The following is a 22,117-nucleotide window of genomic DNA, read 5'->3' as shown; positions in this document are numbered from 1 at the left end:
GATTGAATAGAACCTTGTTAAGCGGGAGGTGAGTGACATTACAGGCTGATCTATGAAGAGCAGCAGTTTGAAAGTAAAGGGATTGTCTATGGCCACTTCTCCAAGGTAGTTCTTCAGGGACTCTTTTTATATATATGTAAGTCAGGTCCTGTCTATATTCAGGGTTCAACTATTAGTGAGGATCTACTCTGTGCTATGATAAATATTGGGCAATCAGGGATATAATACATGTATTTAAAGATGCTTGTGTAATCATCAACATGAAATGTTTTACTAATTAAGCTGAGTGGTCATGCAGTACAACAACCAGTCTGCACAGCAAAAACTATTTCATAGATCATAGAGCAGTAGAGGATCCTTCCTATACATCAGGGGTCGGCAAACTTTTTCTCTAATGGGCCAAACAGTAAATATTTTGCTTTGCAGGATATATAGTCTCTGTTGAAACTACTCAGCTCTGCAGTTGTAGTGTGAAAGCAGCCATAGACAATATCTAAATGCCTATGCATTGTTATGTTCCAATAAGTTTTACTAATGGACATGGGAATTTCATATAATTTTCATGTATCATGAGATATTTTTCTTCTATTGATTTTTTTCAACCATTTAAAAATGTAAAAAACATTCTCAGCTAAAGGACTATATAAAACCAGACAGCAGGCCGTAGTTGTAGTGGAATAAATAGATATAGTAAAAGGATTTAGTTGTTTCATTGAAACAGTTCATCTGCTAAACATCAAAGATAGGTTGTTGAATGGGCATTTTTTTCTGAATAAGAGTAAAAGGAATGTCCTCACTTTTCATTAGTTGTTGTACTGTAGTCCCATAGTTTTGGATACAGACTGGGATGGCCTCAGAACATTTGTGGCATCTCAAACATCACTGGAAAATTTGATTTGGACTGAGGTTTGACACTATATGGAAAACTTTAGAAGGAATAAGTATATGTCAAAAGGTTAGATTCAATTTAATAATAATAATAATGAGTAGCTAACATCTATTGAATTCTGACTATGTGCTAAACACTGTGCTCATTTAATCTTCATGATAATTGTATGAAGAAAGTCTATTACTATCCCCACTTTATAGATAAGGAAAGTAAAGCACGAAGAGATTAAGCAACTTGTCTAAATGACTGATTAGGCCAGGAGTCAAACTCTTGTTTATTTCAAGGATGAAGGAATTTAATAAACACTAACAGATGTTTGTATGGAAATATGTTAATATAAATGTTTCAGACATTACATGAAATTTCTAAAAATCTTATATGTTCTGGTATAAGTCATAATTCTAGTTATTACCTTAAAATGTATATCTCAGATAACTAAATTTCCTTGTAAATTGCATTATTATGAACTTTCATCAAATCTTTAACCATGGTCATTTTAAAGTCTTTTGTCATTTACAGACAGTTCTGGGTGTACTCTGACGCTTTTGCAAAAATGTTCCTATAAAAGGGTTTCATCTTCAAGGAATTCATGGAAAAGACTCCGACAAGTACAGGTTTCTGGTAACTGACTATACTGCTGAACTGAATGAATAAGCATTTTCAGAACTCTAATGGAAAACTGATGAATTCATAAAAGTGCTAACAAAAGATCAAGATGAAAAAAAATTAATTACATGGGACTGAGTGAACTGATGAGGATGATTATAATTTTTGTGACTTTCTGTTTGAATAAAAAAAAAAAAAACGAACAGATGTTTATCAGGAATAAAAATGCCAAGCAAAATGTGTTGATAATCAGGTTAAACTTGTTAATTTTACAGACGAAGAAAACAAAGTTTACGAGACATTTTCCACGGTCACACAGCAAACGACAGATCAGGAGTAGATCTCAGATTTTCTAACTACTAGGTCCCTTAGTTTCTTTTATTCTGCTAAACAGTATGCCCTTCAAAACCAAAAGATAGGCAGAATAGAATGAGTAAACATGTTAAACTTTGGGCTATACACAGAATTTATGTGGAATATAGAAAAAGCTTGATTTAAGATCTAAAATATAAAATTAAGTTAAAGTCATTTAAAATAAAATCTGAATTAATAATTAAAACACAAATTAAACTGTAAGTATGTTAGACGTCAATAAAATAGGTTTTTTTTTTTTTAAGACAAGTTAAGTTTTAAATCCCTCATTTTTATGAGGAGGCTGGGATAAATAATGCAATTCATTTACATCTTTCAAATTAAAAAAAGGGAGATGGCTCTTAAATTTATTTTTTAAAAAGTTTTTATTAGAGTTGATTTACAATATTGCATTAGTTTCTGCTGTACAGCAAGGTATATCTGTTATACATATATCCACTAATTTTTAGATTCTTTTCTTAAACTTATTTTTTAAGTAACTTTTTTTATTGCTAAACGAAGTATATGTACACTGCAAAAAACTTAGGGAAAGCAAAAGGAAATAAAATTACCAGTACTCCTCCTATCCAAGTAATAGTGTGAACTTTTTGGGGGGGTGTTTGTTTTGCTTTCTGTTTTTTGTTTTTTTACCACAAGAAAAGTGTATAAAAATCAAAATCAGTTCAGCAATTTTTTTTAAAAAAACTACTTTTATTTTTGGTGGGTGGTTCCTATTTACATTCACTCATTTAACATTTTCTGAACACCTAGGTTGGAAAGGGCACTGCGCTAGACACTTGGGATACAGGACAGTTTGTCCCTAAGAGGGTACCTGGGAGGAGACATAAACAGACGTTTATCAATAATAATACAAATCTTGTGTTAAAATACAACTAGAGTTGAATCTCACAGTTGAGACTGTGACACTAAACATTCTGGAATTGTTAGGTTTTTCCAAAACAGCTCAACGCAGGGCTGGTGCAGTACTGTTAACAGCACTACTTCAAAACGAATGTTAAGTTAAACATTGGTGAAAACCCTTCATTTTAGTACCTGTCAAATGTTTAAACCTTTCAAAATTTTCCTTTTTAGCGAACTGGAAAGGCGCGTCCGGCCGGGGTAACCATTGCGCGGGGACAGAGACACTGCAGGGTTCACATTCACTTGGAGTATTCGCGCGACTCCTAGGGGAGCGGTGCTTGTTGGGGCTTGTAGTCTTTACCAGGACCGAAGACACCGCAACTGCATTTATAATGCACTTCTCCCTTTTAAGCTTTCTGGCCCAACAGTCAGATTAAGCCCTAACCTAAAGCATAATTTGACAACACTTACCACTTCCAAGGCTCTCTAGGTTTTTACTAGGTTCCTTACGTTCAACATTCAAACGCACACCGTCTCTCACAAGCCTCAAAGAGATTGGTCTGTCCTCAGCAGTGGGCGGAGCCTTAGGTGGACTGGATCTCTGGATTGGCCAACATCTCACTCGAAGAGGCGTTTTCCACTTGCCGTTCTGTAGACTGTGGTAAAAAAGTCAACCCTTTCCCGCAGTGTTCCTTTTCGCCGCGAGAATCTCGCGATATTTCCGCCAAAGGGACCTAGCGACGCGTAGAGAGGCGCCGAGGCCAGTGGGGGTGGCCGGCTCCGGAGCAGGGAAGAGTCAGGTCAGGGGGGCGAGGACGAGCGGGTGCTGCTTGCGCCGCTTGGGTTCGGTCCGGGCCAGCCACCCAGAACCCAGAGGAAGTGTTGTGGACGGCGTGTCCCTCCTGGCCGGTGAGTCGGCCCGGGGTCGCGGCCGCTGGGTCGACCCCGAGTTTCACCTGGGCCCGCGCGGGTTGTGACAGGTGCGCGGACGAGCGCGGCGCTCCGCCCGCTCGCCGGTCCGCCCCCTCCGGGCCTCGCCCGCGGGGGCTCGGGATGAGCTGCGGGCCGCAGCTGAGCGGCTCCCGCTCCTGGCGCCTGGCGCTGCCGTCGTCTCCTCCCAAGAGCGGCCGCCGCCCGTGAGGGAAAGAGGGAGGGAAGCGGCCGCTGACCCCGGGCATGAGCCGGACGCGACATCCGTTGCTGGATTAAGGCGCCGACATGAACCTGCACCAGGTGCTGACCGGGGCTGTGAACCCCGGCGACCACTGCTTCTCCGTGGGCAGCGTCGGCGACCAGCGCTTCACGGTGAGTGAGGGAGGCTCCCGCGTCGCCCGTTGCGAGTCCGCGCCCCTGAGTCAGCCGGGCTCGGCCCAGAGTGACGGGCAGAGGCCGAGAAAGCCTCGTCGCCCTCGCGGGGTGTCCCCTACGGAGGTCCCAGCTCCTTAGGGCCGGCGGAACTGGCCTTTGAGAACGAAGGAGGCAATAACGCTTCGGTCATTGAGTTACTTAATGTACAGAGGCTAAACTCGGAAGTTAAAATGTTTTGTAGGATTTTTAAAGTTTTTAATCTGACGTCGTTGGGCTGGGGAGGTTTACTAAAATCGTTTATCCGAGAATCGTTGGTGTGTAATGTGTGGGGGGGCTTTTTATTGCCCCACTCCATAGGCTCTAATTGTCAAGTTGAGGAATAGTTGGGATTGGATTCATTTCTTCCTCTAAGTTTAGGTCAAGTGTCTTTGTAGTTTAAAAGAGTGGGTGTCTTAAAAACAGGTAGCTGTCAACAACTAGCGCTGAGTGAAAACAGTGCTTTTCACTTATTTTTCTTTAAATTCACTGGGAATAACTTTGGAAAGAAAAAACTGTTTTTCGTAAATGGTTCACTCCTGCCATCCTTTGAATTCCATATGTAACAGTTCAGTAGTCCTGGGAGGCTTATATTTATTTTAGATTGTTCACATTAATTACTAAAAGTTGCATTACTGTTTCTCAGTAAAATTCCTCTTTGGTGTGTAGTGGTAATTCCAGGTTAAAGTTTAAATGAAAGTGTCTTGTTTTTCATTTGTTTTCCCCAGATAGTGAAAGGAAGAGGGCCCCAAACTTTTGCTACTTACCAGCATATTGACATTTTCTGCCTTAACTATAGCGTTTTTTTAAAAGAATTAAGTATAGTTTTTATAATAATTTCAAGCTATAAGTCAGTATTGCACATGATAGCCTATATCTGAATATATGTATAGCGCTCATGATTTTTGCTACAACTTGAACAGCTATCTCTTAGTTGTGATTAAAACTTAATTTTGCATAAAAAAGTGAAACAAAATAAACACCTTAATAGATGCCCCAGGTTTTCTTCTCAAACGATTTTGACTTTTTTTGGTCATCTTTATCAGTCGGAATAAATAATAGGAAAAAAATAGTAGTCATTATTTAACATGGCGTAGGCATTTAATACCTGAATTGTGCTTTTAGATCTGTGCCAACCAAGTACTTTGCTTTCGAATAGAGTCTGTACCTCCACTGTAGAGTGACTCATACACACCTTAACTTGCACTTGACACTAGCAGTTTTAGAGATTCTAATTCTAAATGTTGACCTCGCCTCAATGCTCAAGAGGAGAGTGAACTCTGAGGGTCTCAGTGGGCAACCATAGTCTCCCTGCAGTTGAACACTGCTCACTGCTCTTTCTTTATTTAGAAAATAAAGATCATCCTAAGAAGATTTTGCTAGTGGGAGATTATAGGATGGTAACATTACATTCTCTGCCATCTCCTAAAATTATATGAGTGCTTCCTCAAATGTAAGTTCTAACAGCTTTTTCTGAGAAGGCATTCAGAATCTGTGTAAGCAGTGGTATGAACTTCAAAGCATATACAATATGATGGCCTATTGATACATCTAGATGATCCTTCTAAGTGTATATAAAATCTTGGTGAATGCTTCTGTTATTTTAAAGGAGAGATGAGTTAATGTACCAAAGATAAGGCTACCCTACACCATCATGTAGCTTGTTGCACAGTTCTACTGAATTTTAGAGTCTGTTTCGATAGACCAGGCTTTAATCATCTCCCACCAAGCCTACTGTAGATTTCTTCCAGATCTCAGGAAATAAGGTAAAAATAAACATTTTGTTGTTATTTAGTATAAAGAGATCCCAGGTCTCTGTAATTTTGGTGATAGTTTATTAACGATCACCTTTTTTCCTTTGCAGCTAATCCATCCCTGACTCTCTAACATTAAATTGATATTCCGTTATAAACCAAGTTTCTTGCCCTCAGTCTACTGGACACTATATACATCTTAAATTTATCTCTCTTGAAATTACTGTCTTTGCTAAAATGTAGAATCTATTGTTTACTCCTTGAATTTTGTTTTTAACCTCTTTTGATTTTGGCTTCTTTTTCTTTTCATAGAAAGAGAGCAAACATTAATGGTAGATGGTATGTGCAGACTAAAAAACTCTCTCCAAATTCCAGTTTTACTTGAGCTAGGGACGTGAAATCTTCCTCTTGCAGGCCCACTTGAAGAATTACTTTGTTTGTCCTGTTACATTATGCCTTCTCTAAAGACAGACTTTACATTCGTAATTCATCTCTTTGCATGTTTGCAGATAACTTATTTGTTCTTGTTTTGAAAGATTACAAGAGATGAGATCCTGTTTTCTGAATACAGTCTGATAGGTTTTAAATTGAAATGAAGTTGAGTGCCATTTCTCATGGATTCTTGATTTTAAAATATGAAATTACTAATATAGTTAGTATATGTAAGTATTAGATACTTTTTTACTACTTAAACTGGCATCAAACAATTTTGACTTTTCTCTTAATAAGAAAGCTTCTAGTAGGCAGTGACCTTTCCTCTTATACTTTCAAAGCACTTTATTTGCACTTTCATTACATTAGTGACCTGTCTTGCCTTGTGTATGTCTTCCACAGTTTCATTGTGAGTGCCTGGAACAGTGATTGAAGTACTGGTGTCACCTAATAGTAGAGTCATTACCTGAATTTGATGTCCAACTTAGTCCTTATAGTTAGTTATGTATCCGTGGGCAAGTTCTTTTACATTCTTTGAATTTCTTTTTTTCTTATCCGTAAAGTGGGGCTAAAGAACTTATTCATAGGGTTGTTACATGAGAAAGTGCTAAGTTCATTGCTTAGTACCTGTAAAACCCTTAAAAATGTCAGTTATTATAAAGGCTAAACTCATTATAATGCATAGCACATAAAAAGTGCTTGATAAATACTGGTTGAATTGATGACTAATAGATAAAGAAGGCTTATTGCTATATAATTAAAAATTGTGTTTTTTAAAAAATGTTTTTAATAATTTAGATTTGAGTCCAAATAAAATACTTCAATTAAAGTTTAAAATTTTTTTTCCAAAGTCATTTATTACGCATTTTGCCATAAATATCAGGTGAGTAACCAGGAGAGATGTCAGATATCTAAAGCAAAAATTCTTTAATTTTTCTTTATTTACATGAATTTTTCTCTCACTCCTTTTCCCTTGTTAATCTCATACTGTCTTTAGAGCGAAAGTATATGAGCAACCTGGTCCTGATCTGTTGACAACTTTTGTTTTTAGAATAAAAATTTTATTTGTAAAAGACAAATAATAAGTTAAAAACAGGCATAGTTAGTTAGAATCTGGATTTTCTAATGTTTCTGTGCATGCTAGTGACATGTGCTTTAATATACAATAGATTATCCATACTTGGTGTTGAAATTGTGTTTTTACTGAACTGGAAAGGGAGATAATTTCCAAGAGACAGATTGTGTTAATATTTAGGACTTGTTGTCTCTAGTTTGGAATTCAAATGCCTTTGTTATACGAGGGATAACAAACATGTAATAACTCCGGACTCCCTTTTGTATTAGACAACTCTGTGTTCCCAGCCAAGGGGACCCAGATTAGAAGTCAAAAGACTGACTGCAGCTATCTGGGTGTTGGTAGAGAAATGGAGGCTGAATTAGCATTCTCCTTCTTTCTGTAATAGTAAGCATCCTTTAGTTTAACTTTTTGTTTTGTTCACTGTAGGGAAACCTTTATAGGAGGTTCTTTTTTTGGAGAAGCACGTTAATGTTTGTGGATGGAGAGATACAGGAGGGGAAAGTTTGATACTGTTTGTATCTGGAGAAAGAGAATGATTTTTGTGGTGCTCATATGCTATTACGAGTACAAATTGGACTTCTTTTTAAATATTTAGCCTATTTTAAAATTTTATGTTTTAAATAGTATTAACGTACCTTTAAAATTATTGAAGTAATACGAATTCTTAATGTTGTGTTTAAAAAAATGAGAATAACGTTAATTACAACATGCCAAACATAACTCATTTAACCAGGAAGTATACCAGGAAGAAATTCTTTGGGATATTTACCTGGTGTGGTTGGTTAAAACAAAACAGTGAAAACAGGAAATCTAAGTGTTGTACAGAAATCACAGGATTTCCAAATTAGAATGCTGACTGTTGCAGCCTTGGGTAATTTTTGAATATTGGAGAAGGTTGTCTGCCAAATTTAAAGTTAAAAATCATGTTTCAGTTGTATGCTTGAAAGCACACATATGAACTCAGTTCTTTCTTTGCACCTTGTTTGGTCTCAAAGTTAGTAAACCCAATATTATATATGCCTAGTAAAAGGATTTTCATTTCTCAATTTAATTTTCGTTGCTTAGTAATAGGTTATTCTGATTACAGATCTTTTGAGAGAAGCAGCTAGTGTACCAATTACAATATATACATATTAATTTTGAAGCTTAGGTAGTGTGGCAATTTATTTGATAAACCAGTGCTGTTCTTATTGTTTTGATAGTAATAGGGCACCTTGAAATGAATTTTTCAGAACAATTTATTTTGGAAAAAATCTATAAAACTAGTTTTAGATCTTGGTTTAGAAAGTTATGTATAGTATTACATCTTAGGTTTTTATTTAAAACCAGGTAGATGGGTTATTTTTATTTACGAATTTAGTAAAGATGGATTATTTTAAAATCACACACAGCCCATTTTGTTTATTTTTCTTCTTTATTTTGTTTATGTGTGACTTACATTGATTGACTTTTAAAATTGAAGTACAGTTGATTCGTAATACTGTGTTGGTTTCAGGTGTCCAGCAAAGTGATTTGGAGATATGTGTGCGCGCGTGTGTGTGTGTATACACACACACACATATATATGATTATGTTCTATTATAGGTTATTACAAGAATATTGTTCCCTGTATTATAGTAAATCCTTTTGCTTATCTGTTTTATGTATAGTAGTTTGTATCTGTTAATTCCATACTCCTAATTTATCACTTGCCCCCCTCCCTTTTCCCTTTGGTAACCATAAGCTTGTTTTCTATGTCTGTGAGTCTGTTTCTGTTTTATATATGGATTCATTTGTATTATTTTTTAGATTACACATATAAGTAATATCATACAATATTTGTCTTTCTCTCTATGACTTCACTTAGTATGATATTCTCTAGGTCCATTCATGTCACTGCAAATGGCAATATTTCATTCTTTTTTATGTCTGAGTAATATTCCATTGTATATATATACCACATCTTTATCCATTCATCTGTTGATGGACACTTAGGTTGCTTCCATGTCTTGGCTGTTGTAAATAGTGCTGCTATGACCTTTGGGTGCAGAGCCCATTTTGAATTAAAGTTTGTTTTCCTGGTTTCATTTGGTGTATTTCCATGCTTATTAACTCATCATGTTGTATAAACTCTAGAGATTGAATTAATTTTAATAATCTATTAATCTATTAAAAATAGATTAAAAATATCCATAAGAAGATATGTTTTATTTCAAGTGATTTTTGCATGATATCCAGTTTGAATTTTCTGTACAGATTCATCTCTCTATTTTTCCCCCCAAGCTTTATTGACATACAGTTTACATGAACATTGTGTAAGTTTAAGGTGTGCAATGTGATGATTTGATACACATATATTGTGTGAAATCTTTACCACAATAAGGTTAGTTAACATATCCTTTAACTCACATAATTACCATTTTGTTGTTGTTATGATGAGAACATTAAAGCTTTATTCTAATAGCAACTTGCAACTGTACAATACAATATTGTTAACTATAGTCACCATGCCGTACATTAGATCCCTGGAACTTATTCATCTTATAACTGAAAGTTTGTATCCTTTGACCAACATCTCCCATTTCCCCCATCCATAGCCCCTGGCAACCACCATTCTATTCTGTTAGTACAATGTTTCTATTAGTACAGTGTTTTTATATTCCACATATAAGTGGGATACATATGTACATTATTTGTCTTTCTCTGTCTGACTTAGCCTAATGCCCGCAAGGTTGTCACAAGTGGCAGAATTTTCTTCTTTTTTATGACTGAATAGTATTCTTTTGTGTTTGTGTGTGTGGGTGTGTGTAAAACATATTTTCTTTATCCATTCATTCACTGATGGACACTTAGGTTGTTTCCATATCTTGGCTGTTGTGAACAATGCTGAAATGAATATGGGAGTGCAGCTATCTCTTACAGTGATTTCATCATCTTTGGATATAATCCTAGAAGTTGGATTGGTGGAATATATGGTAGTTCTGCTTTTAATTTTTTCAGGACTCTTCCATACTGTTTTTTACAGTGGCTGTGCCAATCTACATTCACACCAAGGGTGCACAAAGATTCCCTTTCTTCACATCTTCACCAACACTTATCTATTATCTTTTTGTTGATAGCATCCTAATGGGTATGAAGTGATATCTCATCCAGTTTTGATTGGCATTTCCTTGATGAGCAGTGATGTTGAACATCTTTTCATGTACCTGTTGGCCATTTGTACGTCTTCTTTGAAAAAATATCTGAGTCTTCTGTCCATTTTTAATTGGATTGTTCATTTCTGGTATTGAGTTATATGAGTTCCTTATATATTTTAGATATTAACTTTTTTTTTTTTTTTTTTTTGCGGTATGCGGGCCTCTCACTGTTGTGGCCTCTCCCGTTGCAGAGCACAGGCTCCAGACGTGCAGGCTCAGCGGCCATGGCTCACGGGCCTAGCCGCTCCACAGCATGTGGGATCTTCCCGGACCCAGGCACGAATCCGTGTCCCCTGCATCAGCAGGCAGACTCTCAACCACTGCGCCACCAGGGAAGCCCTAGATACTAACTTTTTGTCAGATAAGGTTTGCAAATATTTTCTCCCATTTTTAGGTTGCCTTTTCATTTTGTTGGTGGTTTCTTTTGCTGTGCAGAAGCTTTTCATTTTAATGTAGTCTTACTTATTTATTACTGCTTTTGTTGCTTGTGCTTTTGGTGTCCAAAAAGTCATCACTAATTGTCAAGGGCCTTTTTCCCTATGTTTTCTTCTAGGAGTTTTGCGGTTTCAGGTTTTAGGTTTAAGTTTTTAATCCATTTTTGAGTTGATTTCTGTGTGTGATGTAAGACAAGGGTCCAATTTTATTCTTTTGTATGTGGATATACAGTTTTCCCAGCATCACTTTATTGAAGAAACTGTCATTTCTCTGTTGTATATTCTTGGCACCTTTGTCAAAGATTAGTTGACCATATATGTGTGGGTTATGTCTGGGCTCATGATTCTGTTCCTTTGGCCTATGTGTCTGTTTTTTATGCCAATACCATACTGTTTTGATTTTTATAGCTTTGCAACATAGTTTGAAATAAGGAAATGTGATGTTTCCAGCTTAGTTTTTCTTTAAGATTGCTTTGGCTATTTGGGGTCTTCTGTGGTTCCATGTGAATTTTAGAATTTTTTTTCCCTATGTGAAAAATGCCACTGGAATTTTGATAGAGATTACATGGAATCTATAGATGTTTTTGTGTAGTATGGACATTTCAACAATATTAATTCTTCCAGTCCAAGAACAGAAGATGTCTTTTCATTTATTTGTGTTGTCAGTTTCTTTAATCAATGTCTTATAGTTTTCTGTGTATAAGACTTTTCACCTTGGTTACATTTATTCTTAAGTATTTTATTCTTTTTGATGCTATTATACATTGGATTTTCTTAATTTCTTTTTCGAATAGTTTATTGTTAGCATATAGAAATGCAGTTGATTTTTGTATGTTGATTTTGTATTCTGCAATTTTGCTGAGTTCATTTATTAGTGCTAACAGTTTTTTGGTGGAGTCTTTAGGGTTTCTATATGTAATATCTTGTCTTCTGCAAACAGACAATTTTACATCTTCCTTTCTGATTCGAATGCCTTTTATTTCTTTTTCTTGCCTAATTGCTCTGGTAGGACTTACAATATTATGTTGAATAGAATCGGTGGGAGTGTGTGCATCCTTGTCTTTTTCCTGATCTTAGAGGAGAGCTTTTAGCTTTTTATCATTGAGTATATTAGCTATAAGCTTGTCATATATGGCCTTTATGGAACCATCCTTGCATCCCAGGGGTAAATCCCACTTGATTACGGTATCAGATCTTTTTAATGTGCTCTTGAAATCAGTTTGCTAGTATTTTGTTGAAGATTTTTGCATCTATATTCATCAGGGAAATTGGCCTATAATTTTCTTTTCTTATAGTGCCTCGTGTAGCTTTGGTATAACGGTAATGTTGGCCTTGTTAAATGGCCTCTTCAGTTTTTTGGAAGGGTTTGAGAAGGATTGGTGTTAATTATTCTTTAAATGTTTGGTAGAATTCACTGGTAAAGCCAACTGGTCCTGGGCTTTTATTTGTTGGGAAGTTTTGATTACCTTATCAATTAGTGTATTATATTTTCTCAGTTTTGTGAAAGAGTAAATATTGATAGTGATAACCCACACAAACTAAAGCTCTTGGGGAGGGGGAAGCTAGGGTGGTTGTCCTCAGTATTTCCTTAAGTGTACAAAGGATTACTGAAACCAGAGAGTTTGAGAACCATTGCTTTATAGTATTCCATTGTATGATTATACTGCAGTATTTTTTTTAACTTTTTATTTTACATTGGAGTACAGTTGATTAACAATGTTGTGTTAGTTTCAGGTGTACAACAAAGTGATTCAGTTATAAGTATCTATTCTTTTTCACATTGTTCTCCCAATTAGGTTGTTACAGAATATTGAGCAGAGTTCCCTGTACTATACAGTAGGTCCTTGATGGCTATCCATTTAAAATATATATACTACAGTTTATTTATGCATTCTATTATATGTTTGAGTTTGTTCTGCTTCGGAGCTTTTATGAATAGCTATGAATGTTCTTGTACATGTCTCTTAGTGTACATATAGACACATTTCTGTTGGGTATAAACATAGAGGTAGAATTGCTGGATCATTGAGTGTGCCTGTGTTTAGCTTTCCAAAGTAGTGGCACCATTTTATTTTACATTTGTATCAGCAGTTATGGGAATTCTGGTTGCTTTACATCCAAAGAAGTCATTTTTAATTATAGGAAGAAATTAGGGAACAGTTATTAAATTCACATCATGTTTATTTATAAGGCATTGTATGGCAGCATAGCAGAAGGAGTAAGAGTATGTTCTTTCCCATTAGTTATAACTTGCTTTCAGTCTCATTTGTGTCTGATACTAGCTCTGAGACTTGAGCCAATTACTCAGTCTAAGTTCGAGTTTCCTTATCAGTAAAATGGATTGATGAGAGTAAATATCTCACAGGATTTGTTGTGAGGATTAAATGGGATACCAGTGAAAAGCACTTCGCATTTGGCCCTGCCAAAAAGAAAAACTAGGCTCAGATGACTACAGTGAATGAACGATAGAGGAAAGCACAAAAAAGTGCCCCCCTCCCCGCCCCATCTCTTTTTCTGGCTGTTTATCTGTATCCTTTATCACACTGGTAAACATAAGTGTTTCCCTGAGTTCTCTGCACTGTTTTAGCAAATAAATCCAAGGGGGAAGAGGTCATGGGAACCTTTGACTGGGACAGAAGTTGTGGGTAATCTGAGGACCTACTGCTTGTGATTAGCATCTGAAGTGGAGGGCAGTCTCAGTTAAGGCTGAGCCCTTAACTTGTGGAATCTGATGCTATCTCCAGGTAGATAGTGTCAGGACTGAGTTAAATTGTAGGATACTCAGTTGGTGTCACAGAATTGCTTGCTTGGTGTGATTAAAACCCCCACACATCTGGTGTCAGAAGTGTTGTGAATGTGGTAATAATGTGAGAGCAAAGGAGAAACACGGGAGGAAGACTAGTTTTTTCCTTCTCACTCTCCAAGGCTGCAAACATATAGTCAAATTCTGTGTTCATAAGTTACTTAGTTCCTTTCTGCCTTCTTTCTTTCAGTGTAGATATAGTATTTGTTTGAAATGTACTTAGTTCCTTTGTTTCACCTCCCCCCCATTCTGATTGATTTAAATCAATTTTTTGAATATGTATGACGTTAACATGTTTCAAAAGTCATAACTAGTGTCCACTGGTAGATGAATGGATAAAGGGGTGTGTGTGTGTGTGTATACATGTATACACACACACACACAGTAGAATATTACTCAGCCATAAAAAAAGAGTGAAATCTTGCCATTTGTGATAATATGTGTGGACCTGGAGGGTATTATGCTAAGTGAAGTAAGTCAGACAAAGACAAATACCGTATGATTTCACTTATATGTGGAATCTAAGAAAACAAATGAACAAACAGCAGAACAGTAACAGACTCATAGACACAGAGGACAAACTTGGTTGCCAGAGGGGAGGGAAGGGGGAGGTGGGAGGGATAAGTGAAATAGGTAAGGGAGATTAAGAAATAGAAACTTCCATTTACAAAATAAATGAGTCATGGGGATTAAATGTAGAGCATGGGGAATATAGTCAATAATACTGTAATACCTTTGTATGGTGACACATGCTAACTAGACTTAATGATGATCACTTCATAATGTATGGAAATGTAGAATCACGGTGTTGTGCACCTGGAACTAACAGAGTGCTGTAGGTCAGTTATACTTCAATTTTAAAAAGAAGTCATAAGTATATAAAAAGTTATACCCAGAAGTGTTATTCTTTGCTTCCACTCCATCTTCTCCCCCTTTGTAGGTATCCAACTTCACTTTTCCCTAGTTTTATTCTCCCTTTGTTCCTTTTTGTAGCAAGCCAGGTACATGTATTTTATTTTCCTTTTTCCTTACACACAAAAAATTGCCATATGTGCTCTTTTCTACTTTTTTTTTTTCACTTTATAATATCCCCTAGAAATCACTCCAAGTCAGTTCATAGATTTCTTCCTCATTCTTTTTATAGCTGTTTAATACTCCATCGTGGCTATGTACCACAGTTTATTCAACCAGTATTCTGTGCACAGCAGGATTTTTAAGGAGATGTTTATACACTCTTGAAAATGATTAAGAAATGGAACAAAACACAAATATAGTTTGAGTCTTTAATGCATTTTATATTTAATTAATTATACAGTCAAGTAAACTATAAAAGTTAAAATTCTGTAGTCAAGAAAACCAGGAGGTTTTTTTATTATAAGCCCCAAGGATAACAGTCAACTGATGAAGTGTGAACTGCAGCTGGTTATATTCTTTTTTTTTTTTTTTCCCCATTTACCAGTTTATTGCCATCCATTAGTTATAACTCTGAAAGAAGAAAGTGAGGACTGAATGACAGAAATATTCCAGATGAAGATCAATAATTTTTATTCAATTTAAAGTTTACCAAAACTAGGGATAGATAGTTTTGCACCTTCTAGTACCGTCACTAAGGAAAAATTAACTGACAGGCAGTGATAGTATAATAGCAGCAGCAAAAGAACAAGGGTAATCCAGAACTGGATAAGTCTTTGAATGATCAAGGTTTATTTGTATTATAAGTTGGCATCTTTCTATAGGGATAGATGTTTATTTCTGAGGTAACTTTGCATTTATCAAGTTTATAAATGTTTAATACTTGTTGAATTAAACAGTAATTTTGTGAGGTACTTCAGGATTCATGTAGACTCAATTCAGGAAAACTTAGAGTCCTGATTGACAAAAATAGGTGCAACACAATATCTGTAAGTAGATAGATAATTGCAGGTAAACAAAAAGAAGGCAAAGTTATGAACACATTTTTTAAAAAAAATATATATATATTCTAGTTAATGGAAACTGAAAAAATTTTGTTTAGTGATGAGGAAATCTACATTGTAAACATTCCAAATTTAATACAGTATTTTGGTAAACAGCGGCAATCAGTATTTTATCAACATTTAATATTCAGGAGAAAATCAGTTTCTAAAATATTAAGGTATTTTAGAGTATTGTTAATGACATCTTTCATAAATTAGTTTTTGGAATTTATTCTGGCTGTTAGTCTCGTGACAAGCCTTATGATCCTATTGTGGATATTTACACCTAGGTGAGCAGACCATCATGAGGTTTTTTGTTTGTTTACTGAGCCAGTTTTTTCCACTGTGTGACACTAGTAGAAACAGACTTGATTTCCCCTAATTCCTTTTAGGAAAATTCCAGACAAGCATGCTTAATTAGGGAAGTTCTGTTCTGCCATCAAAATAGCACTAGATCAAAAATCAAGAGATCAGAGTTCTCAAGCCCACTCTGCCACTAAGAAGTTGTCAGCCGATTTGGGCCTCATTTTCTTGTTGGTAATGTGAGCAGATTTATTTGTATGTTCTTTCAAGTCCCTTTTCTAATATTTTTTGGTAGCTTGTACAGAACCATTTTGGCTTTGGTAGGAATTACGGTCATGAAGTATAAAGTATAATATTTTTTACATTAAGTAAGGTGTATGTATATGTGCAAAAGTGATGAGAAAGTAAAGAATTACTAAAATTTTAAGAACTTAGGATGGAAAACAGTTTGTGATAGCTATTTTATTTTCAGAATTATGCTGCATGTAATTTCTAGGACGACAGCCACGTACTCTTAAATGGAAGAAACTCCTGTGATCTAAGGGCAGAGAACAAGATAAACTTGAACCCTACCTTTTCATCTTGGACCTTAACTTGTAGTAATGGAAATGGATAACAAGCAAGATATTTACAAATCGTGGTATATGCTATGAAGAAGAAAAAGTAGTGTGATGGAAAGTAATTAGGGGAGGGGGGAAGAATATTGATCAATATGAGTATATTCAGGAACTGAGACATGAATGTTGAAAAGAAGCTAGTTAGACAAAGACCAGGCAGATAGAAGGAAGGTAAACCACTTTGAGGTGGAAAAAGATTGTTATGCCCAAGAAACAGAAAGAAGGGCAATGTAGGGGCAGGAGCCAATTGAGGGAATGAAAGAGTAGCTTGAGATGGATTTGGGGAATTAGGACAATCATTTAGGGCATTGACATTGGTAAGAAGTTGAGATTTTATTCCAAGTGCAATGAGGAAACTATTGAAGGGAAAATTACTTGGTGTAATAAACATTTTTCCAAGATCATTCTTGTCTGTGTGTGGAAAGGAATTAGAGGGAAGCAAGAATGGAAGCAGTCAGAGTATAAACAATAATGCAGGAGAGAGATTATGGTAGTTTAGATAAGGGCAGTAGCATTCAGTGGAGATGGAAAAAGTGAAAGGAATTGGTATATATTTTGCAGAAAGGACTGACTGATGGGACTATATATGGGAGGAAAGGGGAATATTCTCAAATAATAAAGATCTTAAAAAATATTTAAAATGAGTCTGTTAAAACATAATATTTAACGCCAGTGTTCTACATGATAAATATTTTCTTGACAATTTTATCATTTTTATTTTACTTTGTTCTTTTTTTTGTTTGTTTTTAGGCTTATGCATCTGGATGTGACATTGTTATACTGGGAAGTGATTTTGAAAGACTGCAAATAATCCCAGGAGCTAAACATGGAAATATTCAAGTAGGATGTGTAGATTGTTCAATGCAACAAGGCAAGGTTTGTAATCTTGTGGTGATATGAGATTTGTTTTGAATATGGTTTTTGTAAATATAGTCTCTGAAGTATCTATTTCCTATTGAATTAGAGACTTGCTGTGTTTCCAAGACAATGAAGCTACAGATTTCTTTGGCTCTCTAAGATGCACTCTAGAGAACAAAATTCCTGACTCAGATGTATCTTAGAGATTGTCAGGAATTCTGTTCTCATATAATCTTGAAATATAGCATAGTTTTCTCCATGAATTGACAAACAAATATAATATTTATTACCTGTAGAATAGGTGTAAAGCTTACTTATTTAAAAATTGATTGGATTGAGGGAAAGGACTGACAATAAACTTCAGTCTATTTAGAAATAAACCCTGAAAAGAAATTCTTGTTAGAGTCCTTTTTTGTCTGTAAACAGGTAAGTTATCTCCTTGTAACTTCTAGATAAACTTTGTACAAAAATGAACATAAATTGTATAATTTTTTAAATAATTTACTCCCAAGTCTATAAGAAAAATGAAAAATTTAATTTGAACTTCTGTTTACACATGGAAAGTATAAAGTTACCTTGAAAGTAAAAAAGCAACAAAAACAAAAGAAACAGGGCATATGATTTAACATCAGGTTAAATACGGTTCTATATAGTACCAGAGTTGGGAGAGTTATAACTTATAGGCAGTATAGCATATAGCTTAATATAGCACCATATAGGTAGGCATGGATGACCAGGCCTAGGTACAGTTGCAGCTAGACTAGGCTGAACTATGCAAATTTAATTTTTCTGCTAGATACTTAATTAATGTATATTGTTTGATGCTATGATTCTACCAGAACATTTTGTGTGAGAAATCAAAATGGGCCCAACCTTATTTTTTTTTAATGTAATCATTCCTAATAAGCCTGCCATTCTGAAAAGTTACTTCTTGGGACCTAGTTTAAAGATACTCGTAACAAAGGAGTTTCAGCTCTTGTAGTCTTTGCCTACTTTTTGGACTACTGTTCTTTTTGTTATTCCTATGTTCCTTCCTTTCAGTAGAGTTACAGGTATTTCATCTGTCTCTCTTTTGTTCATGCCTTTCATTCTCACTGTACTACAAAAGTGATTTTTATTATGGAATGCTAAAAATCCTTTAGAGTTTTTTCCCTTTCTCTTCATGTTTGACCTCCTAGCTCTGTAGTTCTGTAATCTTGATTGTATATAAAAACTTACTTATACCATTTAGATTCACATAGGGCTTGTTAATGTTGGAAATCTAATTTTAGTAATTTTCAATATGAGTTATCTTTTAATAAGCTATATTACATGAAATCCAGGTTAGAATGAAGAGGTCATTTGGTTTTATAATTATTCTAATAAAGGGTAAATTTCCTTTGTTTCACAGATAACAGTATACTCAAATGATTCCTTAAGGTATCGAGACGAAAATTTGTAGATTTTGGTACTTGGGATTTCTGTTTACCTTTTAGAAGGAAATGCTTCTTGATACCATAGGCATCAATATTTTATCATTACTGTTTTTTTATTTGTAGTACTGCCAGATTAATTTTCCTAAGAAAATTCATCTGCATTTGACTTGTTATTCATTTGCTTAAAACCATTCTTTGTTTCCCATGAACTTAGAAAAGTTCAAATTGTTCACCTTGGTTTGAGACCTTATTTAACCCACTCACATTTGCCTTTTTGGCCTCATGTCCATTATTTCTCTCTTCTACCTGGGCTGATGGTCAGTCACCTCCCAACATACTTTACCTCTTATAATATTTACACTTGTGGGGACTTCCCTGGTAGTCCAGTGGTTAAGATTCCACACACCCAATGCAGGGGCCCCAGGTGCAATCCCTGGTCAGGGAACTAGATCCTGCACGTGGCAACGAAGATTTCACGTGCCGCAACTATGACCCGGAGCAGCCAAATAAATAAATATTAAAAAAAAAAAATTTACACTTGTGTTCATACTATGCCCTATTTCTAAAATTGAACACTCACTGCAGTTTGAAATCCTATTCACATTTAAAGGCGCAAACTAAATACTCCCAGGTGAAGTCACTGCAGATGATTTCTACCTTCTAAGATCTCCTCAGAACACCTTAAAATATCCATTGAAAGTTTTTTTTTTCCATATGTGTGTTACATCCTCATTTCTTACTCTGTCTTCACTAGATTATGTGTTCTTATTTTTATCCCCGATCATTCATTCTATCTATATATCTATCTGATTTCTGATGTTTTAATATTCTTCATTTATGACTCACTCAAGCTATAGTAGTAGCTACCTTATAAAACAGAGCCAGCAAGGGTATGCTTCATTGATATAAGAGTAAATATTTGAAAGGTACTCAAATAAAATAGAATATTGAAAAAATATACTCCTTAGAGGGTTTACAAAGGAATAGATCTAAGTTTTACTTCTAAAAAGTTAAATATACACTGACAGAATTCTGAACTTTGAAGACAGATAACCTAAAAACTTGATTTTTAAGTCATGTCATATTCTGTACTTGACAAGGAATACATCAATACATTTTCTTCTGTGAGGAAGGGAATTAACATTTACTATGCATCTTATATAGATAATTCTTTACCAGATGCTTTACAAATGTTATTTCAACCCTCAAAATAATCCTATTAGGAAGATCATATTATACATACTGTAAATATAGATAGAAACTAAGGTTCAGAGAGCTTAACTTGCTGGTACACAGTGACAGCACTGGGATTGTGATCCAGATATGGTAGTCCCCAAAACTGACATTCTCAAGTATTGGTGAAAGAAATTTTGTGTTGGGTATTTTTTAAGTTATACTATTAATTTCTTTTGTTCTTTTGATTCATAAGTAAGTTAACATATCCGTAAGTTTTCTTTCTTTTTTTCTTTTTTAAAAGATTGCAGCATCCTATGGAAATGTTATATCTGTTTTTGAACCAGTTAGCCTACCGAAGCAAAAGAAAAATTTGGTCAGTAATTCATCTTTTTCTTTTAGAAATGAAAATGTGTTGTGTATTAAAAGATAGCATTTTTAAGAGTACAAAATTAGAGTGATCACATAAATCAGTATAAATTATACACTGTAATTAAAGACATGTTAAATGCCACTTCCTTATTAAAGATGTATGTTTCATTGAAGTAGAATGAAACTAAATTGTGCTTATGAATTATCTTGAAATGCTTTTCCTTTTTTCCATCTATCATTTTTTTTCTTTTATTAAGTATTTGAAGAGTTAAAAACTTGAAACTTATCAGTTACTTTATTGCTAGTGGCAAACATCATTGTCCAGTCATATGTGGCACTTTTTCTTTGTTTCTGTGATCTACTTTTATGTAGTTTTTCTGCTTTATATATTTTGTTCTTAAAGTGACATGTTTTAATTGCAAAGTCTTAACCTACCCCCTGAACTTACTTTCTTGCACTTACTATATCATGTAATAATTGTTAGCGGGTCAGTGAATGTTTTTTTTTAATAAAGAAACTATATTCAGAAATAGTTCCTGAAAGTTGGTTAAAACTTTATAAATATTGAGGTTATGTAGTGGATTTCTTGGGTGTTTAGATGCTCTTTTTTTTTTGTTTTGTTTTGTTTTGCATTTTTTTTTTATTAGTTTCTGCTTTATAACAAAGTGAATCAGTCATACATATACATCTGTTCCCACATCCCTTCCCTCATGCATCTCCCTCCCTCCCACCCTCCCCATCCCACCCCTCCAGGTGGTCACAAAGCACCGAGCTGATGAGCTGATCTCCCTGTGCTCTGCGGCTGCTTCCCACTATCTATCTACCTTACGTTTGGTAGTGTATATATGTCCATGCCTCTCTTTCGCTTTGTCACACATACATCCGCCCTCCAGGCACAGCCCTTCTCAGAGCACACAGAAACCCCAAGCACCACAGCCCCATTCCACAAGTAATGCACCACCGATATTCCCAAACTCACACTGCTCGTCGTACACGCATCCAGCCGCATCCCTCACATACCACAGCCCTCACCACCATACTCCACACTCCTGTATACAGACACCGCTCCAGTATCCCCCCACACGCACATGAAAAGCCCACAGATGACACCAGATACACCGCTCCGTCCTACGGCCAACAGACACCAAGCTCACGACATAGCTACGTCATGCAAATGTCCCTCTCTCGTCTACCACACCTGCTCCCTCAGCTTCCGGCATGGCCCATGCATGTTATTATGGCTTTAATTTCCTTTTTCAGGAATCCGGAGATCACATCGAGACACTGCCCAGCCTACAGCACCCCTAGCCCAGGATCAGGAAGAAGGAGAGACCGCTCCCCCATCACACTGTGTCTCCTCCTCACCCTCCTCACCCTGTAAGAACAATCTGCACCCAGACAAAGAGGAAAGGGGCATGAAAATACACTACATGCAGGTACAAGTGAACAAGGGTGTAGCTGTCTCCTGGAAGACAAAGAAACCCTTGGAGTTGCCTGAAAAGCAGCTGTCGATAGAAGAAGTGATCCTTCCTGAGGATGTGTGCACAGTAGCCACTGACCCCTCTTCTGATGTGTGCACGGAAAGCCTCCTATCTGACAGTGAGCCCACTGGGGAGGAGAAAGAGTATGAGGAAAGGGCAGAGCCAGGCAGCCCATCAGGGTCACCTGCAGTCCAGGAGACACCCAGGGCCAAGAC

At 35.9% G+C, this 22,117-nt stretch overlaps 1 protein-coding gene and 1 long non-coding RNA gene across 4 annotated transcripts in view; one reads left to right on the top strand and one right to left on the bottom strand.

Moving 5' to 3' along the window:
- The window catches only part of LOC308615725, a 35,428-nt gene extending 32,196 nt beyond the window's left edge, over nucleotides 1-3,232 (bottom strand). Inside the window, exon 1 of one of the 2 annotated variants that reach the window (XR_014015621.1) lies at nucleotides 3,179-3,232. This is a non-coding gene — a long non-coding RNA (uncharacterized lncRNA). Of the gene's footprint in view, nucleotides 1-2,899; nucleotides 2,942-3,178 lie in introns of those variants that run through there. The other variant, XR_014015622.1, reaches the window with a different exon arrangement.
- Nucleotides 3,233-3,447: 215 nt separating this feature from the next.
- LOC308615717 (dmX-like protein 1) lies at nucleotides 3,448-21,758 on the top strand. Of its 2 annotated transcripts, XM_081231368.1 has the most exons (4): nucleotides 3,448-4,012; nucleotides 17,354-17,479; nucleotides 20,354-20,425; nucleotides 21,682-21,758. In XM_081231368.1, exons 1-4 carry the CDS (start codon nucleotides 3,926-3,928, stop codon nucleotides 21,727-21,729), a joined length of 333 nt encoding a protein of 110 aa, XP_081087494.1. In that variant the 5' UTR covers nucleotides 3,448-3,925; the 3' UTR covers nucleotides 21,730-21,758. The 2 variants fall into 2 exon arrangements, with proteins under 2 accessions (XP_081087494.1, XP_081087493.1); XM_081231367.1 differs by lacking the exon at nucleotides 21,682-21,758 and having other exon boundaries at nucleotides 20,354-20,657.
- The last annotated feature ends 359 nt before the right edge of the window (nucleotides 21,759-22,117 follow it).

This window comes from Mesoplodon bidens, assembly GCF_964165515.1.
Source record: "Mesoplodon bidens genome assembly, chromosome: 4".
Lineage (NCBI taxonomy): Eukaryota > Metazoa > Chordata > Mammalia > Artiodactyla > Ziphiidae > Mesoplodon > Mesoplodon bidens.
Note: the sequence above shows the minus strand (reverse complement) of the source record. Positions and strands in the feature narration are given on the sequence as shown.